This window comes from Rattus norvegicus, chromosome X (genome assembly GCF_021556685.1).
Source record: "Rattus norvegicus strain SHRSP/BbbUtx chromosome X, alternate assembly SHRSP_T2T, whole genome shotgun sequence".
In the NCBI taxonomy this organism is placed as follows: Eukaryota; Metazoa; Chordata; class Mammalia; order Rodentia; family Muridae; genus Rattus; species Rattus norvegicus.
The window spans coordinates 27175870-27185061 of record NC_141554.1 but is presented as its reverse complement, the minus strand read 5'-3'; the positions used below and the strand labels follow the sequence as shown (position 1 = coordinate 27185061).

General features: G+C 43.8%; 1 protein-coding gene across 1 annotated transcript in view; it reads left to right on the top strand.

Annotated features, from left to right (window-relative positions):
* Positions 1–1905: 1905 nt before the first annotated feature.
* The window catches only part of Gnl3l (G protein nucleolar 3 like), a 32802-nt gene continuing 25515 nt past the window's right edge, over positions 1906–9192 (top strand). Inside the window, 2 exon segments of the mRNA NM_001081958.1 lie at positions 1906–1922; positions 4449–4516. Of these exon segments, the coding sequence (NP_001075427.1) occupies positions 4498–4516 (19 nt within the window). The 5' untranslated portion in view covers positions 1906–1922; positions 4449–4497.

The window sequence follows — 9192 nt, the reverse complement described above, 5'->3', positions numbered from 1 at the left end:
ATGTAGCTCAGATGCTACAGTGCTTGCATAACATGCCAGAGGCATTGGGTTGGATCCACTGCAGGGCACACATTTAAATTGGGCGTGGTGGTACGCGTTTTAATTTTATAACCCAGAGAAGGATCAGGAAGTTCAAGGCCATCCCTGCTACACAGACATTCTGAGACCATCCTGGGTTAGAAGACTTTCTGTCTCAAAATCATGAATTTCCTTTTTAAATCACCCTGGCTGTGCAAACCAGGCTGACCTTGAATTCTGGATCCTCCTACCTCAGACTCTGTAGTCTGGGGATGACAGGTATGTACTGCCATACCTGGCATTAATATTTCTCCTTAATCTGATCCAATTTTTCCAATGCTATCTACTAAACCCTTCCATACTCATTGATTTGTGGTGCAGCTCTTAATTTCAGTTAACAAATTTGCTTGAAGCCAGTGTTGTACTGGGTCTCTTTGAGAGTTCAAAGATGAACTGTCCTTTCTCTGAGGAGTCCTCTCTCCTGTGGTGATGAAACCACATTAAGAACTATATTGTACAAGGACTGGAGAGATGGCTCATCAGTGAGGAGTGCTTGTTGCTCTTGCAGAGGACCTGAGTTTGACTGCAAGCATTTACATGGTGTCTCACAACCATTTGCGACTCCAGATTCAGGGGCCCGAAAGCTTTCTTCTGATCTCCACATGCATCAGCCGTATATGTTATGCACATACATACATAAAAGCAAAACACACACACAAACTAGAACAAATCTATTTAAAAAAAACTAAGAAAAATTACTACAGTGTAGTATATTGTGATAAACCCCAAAGAATGCTATGATTGTTACTCAACTGGGAGAGAGAAAAAACGATTGTATTAGAAATTTCATAGAGTGACAAAAGTTAGGCTTTAGGGAAATAGAACCTGTAAATACTATGGCTACTTTGGGGGTCCAGAAGGGTCTGGTGTTTAGAGAGAAAGGTAGCAGCGAATCCTATACTATAAGGGGAAGGAGAGCAAAAGGGCTTATTTTCCGCGGTGATGGGTTGCACGTGAAGAAACACAGGTTCTGGGTTCTTGCCTCACCTAGCCCAACCCCACCCTTACGTTTAGACTTGAGGAGGGGGAAAGGACGGGAAGTAAATGATCAGGAAGGATTTAAATTAATAGTTACGTTTTCCAGAGGGTTATCTCACTCCCCAGCCAAGTCAGGAGTTTCTTGAAATGGTTTTTAAAGACATCCTTACCTACCCTCGCTTTAGGGATAGGTTTATTTTTTGCAAACACAGGAATCACACATGAGGGAGAAGAGGATAAACCGGCGAGTGACAATGACCAAGAGTTTCTGTTCCTGCTCCCGGCTCAGCTTTCCTAAGCATTAGGGCCCTGTGAAACTGGAAGGCTGCTGAAAACAGCTAACTCACTTCAGGTGGGATATACGCAGCCAAACAGACACGTGATCCCGGCGGCCATCTTCTCGCACCCGGCCTGTCGCCATCTTCCAGGAGGACAAACCATTGCCCCCTACCCTCATCTAAGGCCGCCAGTGATTCCTTTGGTGACTGAGACTAGAGAAGATACATCTTTAACCCTAGCCAGGAGGCCTCACAAAAGAGTTCGTCTTACAAATAGTTTTTGTGGCCACATGAGTATACACAAGCGCACACACACAAGCACACGCACACCACCCCCTCCATCGCCGGGCTCCCGCGCCCCTCTTCGCTATTTCTTTGCCCGCGGGCAGCCAGGAGGCGGGGCCAGCGTGGGAGCAGGGGCAGGACTGCGCGGCGCTGCAATTATCTCCGTCCTTGCGTATCACGCAAATCAGGCGGAGCAAAGAGCTGGGCTGGGATCCGGAAGTCTGGGCGGAGCCTAGCTGCGCGCTCCTCAACCCGCGACGTTGTACTTCTAGCTGCTCTCCGAGGTCCCTGCCGGAAGTGTAGGTAAGAGACTACTCTCTTTTTTTTCGTGCTGAGTGCTCACCAGGCCAGCAATACAGTAAGGATTGTTTTTTCAAAGGTGAAACCAGAGATGCTCGCCATCCTGGACTAGAGAGGTGAAAAGCTGGCTCGCTTGTGGGGTGGAAAACCTTGGCAGAGCGATATGAATAGCTCCACACGTGGCGATGCGCTGAACTGCATTCTGGCGGCCTCAGAGAGAGGCTTTAAAGGTGCACCCTGGATATGTAGAGAGGCACAGGACATGCGTATGAGACAAAATGTCGGTTGCCTTCCGCCTTTCAGTATATTTGGGCGTCATTTCGCATTACTGCCATTTCTCCCATGTAGATAGACGCCCCCTTCCATGTGTGAGAATGTCTATTACGTTTATATTTTCACTGCGTAATGGAGGAGGGTGTCAACCCATGAAATGGTGGATGATATCATCCCTGCTTTATAAGAAAATAATTTCTAATACAAGACTGAGAGGCAGACTTCTGGCTTATTAAGGCATAGGTCTTCAACGGGGCTTGTCCATCTCCATACTGCTATAGGGGAGCTCAAAAATGTGTAATATCTAGAGGAAGAGAGCTCCTAACTAGAGACCTGCCCTTCCCATGTCTACCCTTCTAGCAGAGTAACCAGTCGACACCATTAGCCTGAATATCAGTTCTCAAAATCATCGGAGACAGAGACTTATGGGCAACTACACAGAGTTACCCCTCTCCCTGCACTGGAGACTCTTCATTGTGGAAAATTCGACCCCTTATCTACCCCATAAAGAATTGCTGTATTTCTGATTTAGTAAAGACCCACCCAAATTGGCTTATAGTACATGGGAACAGACTTTAGTTTATCGAGAGCATGTTATGACTCTCAAGGAGACCTCAGGGTAGAGCAACTCAGGTTTATTTTCTTCCCCTATGAGGTAAAGACAGACCCCCACACTCCAAATGGCTTATAACCACCAGATTGACCAAGAGAGGGGCATCTGAGCAGTAGAGATGCAGATGACCTCCTCCCATTAAGGCCAGAAAGCCAGTGATATTACTGATCATTCTACAATGCAGTGCATTTGAAATCTCTCCTTATCCATAGTATAGGAGCTCAGATTTTTCTCTCCTTTTAAAAAATGTATTTTACTTATGTATATGAATGCTCTATTTATTTACATGTGCACCATGACAGAAGAGGACATGGGATTCCATTATAGATGGCTGGCTATGTGGTTGCTGGGAATTGAACTCAGGATCTCTGGAAGAAGAGCCAGTTCTCTTAACCACTGAGCCATCTCTCCAGCCCCTTAAATTTTTTTTTCTTATTGTCGTTTTTGGTTTTGTTTTGTTTTCTGAGACAGGTTTTGTGTGTGTGTATGGGGGTGTGTGTATATGTTTGTGTAGCCCTGGCTGTCCTAGAACTCGTTCTGTAGACTAGGCTGACCTCGAACTCATAGAGATCTGCTAGCCTTTGCTTCCTGAGTGCTGGGATTAAAAGAATCCATCACAACTGCCAGGAATATTTCTTCTCACCTAAGGTAAAATGATAGATGCATACTTCCCAAGAGAGGAGCAAATTCATTGAGTTTATCATTGCATGGTCTTATGCCTCCCCATTCACAGAGAGCCAGAGGCCCTGTGCCCTTCAATACTAATGTGCTGTGACTTCAACACACATGAAATCTACACACACCATTCCACTCCACCACCTGTGGAAGGATTCAGACTAGGTTCCATCAGGCAGAAGTGTGTGGACCCTACTCATTCAAACCTATGCACTTCATACTACATCATGGAAATAAACATAGCAGCCTTGCCCCTCATTGACAGAGGAGTAAAGAGACCTAGGCCCCACCTTCCCCAACAATTAAGAATTGACTGGACTAGGGTTCTCCCATGTAGCAGAGGCACACATAGAGACATAGCCATTGTTTCTTTAGTCAGTGACCCAAGAACAGAGGGACAAATGACAAATCCTTCCTCCTCTTGCCAGGGTGTAGACCCTAGCCACATATGCAGGTGAGATATCCACCTTCTGACATTGATCATTGATTCAGTCTATGCAGCCATAAGTAAGAATTCTGAGAACCTATTTCTCCAGGGTTGACTCCTGGGCTTTGTTCCCTTCCCCCTCTCGAAGGGTAGATGACATGCAGAAGCCCCTTCAAAAGAAATGCACTATCACTCCACTTCATGAAGGAACGTGTCATCTGTTCTTCCCAGTGTGGAAGCGTTTAGCACTAGTCTTTTACCTGGGATATGATGCTACAAGTACCCATTAATTGTACTGGAGGTGTGGACTCCAGGAAGAGAGGTTCTGATCTAGTTTTTCTTTGAGCGATAAAATACTTTTTTCCCTTGCACCTGCTAAGCCATATCAGGCCCTAGATCCAGAATATCCCATTCTCCTAATTTCCCAATTGTTTAGGGCTTCCTGATCACGTTCTGTGACATTTTATTTTGCCTTTAGGGGGCTTAAAGGAGAATTGTGGTTCCTGGATCTATCTTCAAATTCTTGCTTCTGTTTCAACAGGAAGAAGCGGGCACATTTGAACATCTCTTTTCGAGCTTCTCTGATCATCATGATGAAGCTTAGACACAGTGAGTTTCTTCTATTGCCCTCTCCAAATCCTAGACATTTAATAGTCATAGTATTTTTTCATAACAACTTTGCTGTCTTGTTTATTTATTTATGGGAGGTTGGCCTTGAACTTGCTGTGTAGCTGAGGCTGGTCTTGAACTTTTTTTCCCCCAATACAGGCTCATTGTGTGGCCCTGGCTGTCCTGGAACTCGATATGTAGGCAAGGTGGGCCTTAAACGCACAGAGATCCACCTGTCTGCCTCTGTCTCTGCCTCTGAGTGCTGGGATTATAGGCATGTTCCTCCACATGTCGTTGCGTTCCTTTGAGGCTAGCCTCAAAGCACTTATGGCCTCAAACTGTCTTATCGTCCTGTTTCAGCCTCTCAAGTATTGGGATTGTAGAAGTATTATTACTGTGCTCGGCTCACAATTTCAAAATTCCTCAGTACGTTTCTGCTCTCAGTCTGGATCTTTTACATACGATATCTTTTGTATTCTTGTAATTCCTTGTAGTTCTTGCTTCCATTTTTGTTTTATAAATGGGAAAATGGAGACCAGCAAGGTTAAGTGACTGAATCTGAGGTAAACAGCAGTTAATATCATGAGATGCTGCATAGTAGGCCCTAACATCTGTCTTTATAACTTAGACCTTTCAGTTGATCCTGTAAGTTGCACCGGTTCTATGTTGGAGCCACATTGATTTCATCTTGCCCCCCTTTTTAAATTAGCTGTGTAGCCTTGGCCAAGTCATTTAATTCCTTAACTCCATTTTCCTTACTTACAACACAGAGGTGATTAATTATAATGTCCACCAATTTGTATTTTGAGGATTTTTGTTGTTTTTGTTTGTTTTGTTGATTTCTGTTGTTTTGACAGAGAGTCTTTCCAGGTAACCTGTGCTAGCTTTGAACTTGTCATCCTTCTGCCTGACTCCATCCCTGAATTGCTGGCTTTACAGCTGTCAGGAGGTACTACACCTGTCAAGAGGAATTTATTTTTGAGTCAATGTTTCATGTAGTTCAAGCTGGCCTCGAAGTCACTATGTAGTTGAAGAGGACATTGAACAGGATCCTCCTGTTTCCATCTCCTTAGGCCTAGGGTTAAAGGCTTTTGAAACCATGCCCAGTATAGTTATGTATGCGTGTATGTATATGTGTGTGCACTTGTGTGGTATGGTACATATGTGGAGGTCAGTGACAACTTGTGGTAATCAGTTCTCTCCTTCTACCATGTGTGCCGGGCCAAGGGGATTGAACTCAGGTTGTTAAGCTTGATGACAGGTATCTGTTTACCCACTCAACCATCTCACTGGGCCCAGGAGAGATTTTTGATATCGTGTCTTACAATATTTCTCACGCTGGCCTTCAAATGGCTGAGCACAAGCCATCCTTTCACCCTTGTCTCCTGAGTATCTGGAATGATAAAGAATTAATGAATGTAAACAGACAAAATGGTTAGAACAGTGCCTAGCACTATGAAAGCACTTTTGTAACTATATCCATTTCTGCATTTCCATTGGAGACTCTTTTCAAGACCTCTGGCACGGGGATGGGGATTTAGCTCAGCGGTAGAGCAAGGCCCTGGGTTCGGTCCCCAGCTCTGAAAAAAAGAAAAAAAAAAGACCTCTGGCAGATATAAAATCAGTGAGCATTCAAGTCTCTTCTGTAAAACAGAAGTATTGTCATCTAGCTTATACACATTTTCCTCTATATTTCTAGATTCCTTTGTAATAATTTGATACAGTGTGAAGTACAAGTAAATGGTAGTTAGACATGTTTAGGGAATGGTGACGAATAATATCCGGTATAGATAGGTTTTTTTTTTTTTTTTGGTTCTTTTTTTCAGAGCTGGGGACCGAACCCAGGGCCTTGTGCTTCTTAGGCAAGTGCTCTACCACTGAGCTAAATCCCCAACCCCAGGTTTTTTTTAATTACATTAATTTATGAATGTTTGTGCCATGGTATACATGTGAAGGTCAGAGGACAGCTTTCAAGAGTGACCTTGTGGACCCCAAGGAACAAACTCAGATCATCAGGGTTTAGAGGCAAGTTCCTTTACCCACTGAGCCATCTTGCTGGCCCTTGGATGTAGTTACTGTTTCACAGTTAGTTGAGTCAATGGATTTATCACCTATATATAGAGAGCTAACTGTGCTATAAGTATTGGAGTAGAAATTATGAGACAGGTGTAGTAGTACACACCTTTAATCCCAGCACTCAAGAGGCAGAGCCAGGCAACTCTGAGTTCAAGGCCAGCCTGGTGGTCCACAGAGTGAATTCCAGAACAGCTAGGACTATACAGAGAAATATCTCTCTCTGTCTCTCTCTCTGTCTCTGTCTCTCTCTGTCTCTCTCTCTCTGTCTCTCTCTCTCTGTCTCTCTGTCTCTCTGTCTCTCTCTCTCTCTCTCTCTCTCTCTATATATATATATATATTCCTAACACTCAGAAGACATAAGTAGGAGAATTGTTACAAGTCTTAACTACATAAGAAATTGCAGCCAACTTAGATTATATAGCAAGAACTTGTTTCAAAATACTCTGCCAACATCCAGACTCTTGCTCCTTGGAATTTAGCCCCCTAAAAGATGCTGTCAGCACATTGCCCGATTTCTGAATGTTAGACATTTCTTAACTGAATCAGACCCAGTGGATGACTTGTTTTTCTTTCAGCCTTCAGAACTTGTGTCTTTCCTCTCTCTCATTTTTTAATTTCTTACTGTTTTCATTGAGGTAGCGCCCAGGCAGTCTCAACACAGTATGTAAATAGACTCAAACTTGCAGCAATTTTCCTACCTCTGCCTCCCAAGGGCTGAGATTACAGGCATGGGCTACCACACCCTGCTGGGGGAGTTTTAAAGAGTAGATACATTTTCTGTAGTTCTGGGCATCAAAATCGGGGACCTTGTGTGAACTAGGCAAGTGATCTATAGCTGAGCTTTATCCCCAGATAATTTTAGTTGAATAGTCTTCATTGGTTATTTAAAAGGCAGAGCGTTTTATAATTTAAAAAGTTTACAGTAACCAGGCATGGTGATTCATACTTATAATCCCAGCATGCTGAAGACAGAGGCAGGATTACTGTAAATTTTAGGCCAACTTGAGTTGCATATTGAGTAATTCTCAAAAAAGAAAAAAATCTGGGTTGAGGACTCAGCTTAGTGGATAAAGTGCCTTCCATGTAAGCATGAGGACTAGAGTTCAAATCCCTAGGACCCACATAATAGCTGGGCAGGCATGGTAGCCTCTTGTTATCCCTGTACCTCACAGAGGCAGTGATAGTGATAGCAGTCCGTGGGGTTAGGTAACCATAGCCACATCAGTTAGTTCTGGGTTCAATTGAGAGGCCCTGCTCCAGTAAAGTGGAGAGGAACTGAAGAAGACATGTGATGTGAACTTTGGGCCTCCACATACATGCACATGTACCTCCATACCTACTTGGGGCCCCATACATGCAAACATACATGAGCAGTCCATGGTTCATATCCACATTCACATGCAAAATAAGAAAGCAAATTATTAGCTGGATGTGGAAGTTAAGACGTGTAATTTCAGCACTTGAGATGCTAAATCAGTAGAACTGCTGTGGGTTTCAGGTATGTCTGGGATAAACAGTGAGACCCTATCAAAAAAAAAAAAACTCAAAAAGTCCCAAACCCCAAAACTTATAATTGCAAGTGTTGGTGGCAGAGGTTTTTAATCTGGAGGCATCCTGCTTGTCTGGCCCGTTGATAAATAAGCACTAGTAAAGGTATCCTGGTTGTACAACAGAGGGAAAGGAGCTAGCTGGATGTGTGAAGAATAAGTACAAGGTTTGAGGATCTAGGAGGTACATAAACTTGAAGATGGGAGAGAGGTGTCTGAGACTACTTTCAGAAGTTCAGGAAACTGCACGTGATGCCTCCTTTAGTCTAGTCATGAATGGATGGTTGGGTGATAGTTGGGTAAGGTAAGGGGTCAGTGTAATTGTGAAGATAAGGATTAGAGATAGGTAGGGTTAGCATTAGGGTTAGGGAAAAGGGAAGGGTTAGTGTTAGTGTTAGGTTATACTAAGTGTAAGGGAAGTGTTAGGGGACAGTTTTGTGTTTGGAATTGGTGTTGTTGTAGGGAAAGTGGTAGGGTATGGTTAACCGTAGGGGTAAGGGTAAGCTGAGAGTAAAGGTAAGTGTAAATGTAAGTTTAAGGTTAATAGTAGGGATGGGGAAGGGGTAGGGGTTAGGTTGGGGTTAGGCATACAGGTAAGGGTAGGTGAAGTGTAGGTTTAGGGGTAGGTGTAGAAAAGGTGGTAGGTGTATGTGTTGCAATTGGAATTGAGGTTGGGTCTGGTTTAGGGTAGGGTATGGGTAAAGTAAGAGGTAAGGATAAGTGTAAAGGTTGGGGTAGGGATTGGGATTGGGGTTGGTGTATTGAAAGGGCTAGGAGTAGCAGTGTGGTTAGTGGAAATCTTTAGATGTAAGGATACCAAGGAAGTGGGAAACCTAGGTTATTGGAAGGGCCACCTGGTGTCCTCCAAGTGGGTGGTGATTGAACTTTGTTGGAAAACAAAGCTGTGAGCCACGAACTTCAGTAAATGTGGAAAAGTGACTTTTCAGTGATAGACACAGCAGAATGGTAGGGACCCCAGAAGAGCAGCAGGGATTTTGTTGTACTTTTTTGCTTTTTTAAGAAGAGGGGGAGATATAGTTCCAGTCTGACAAT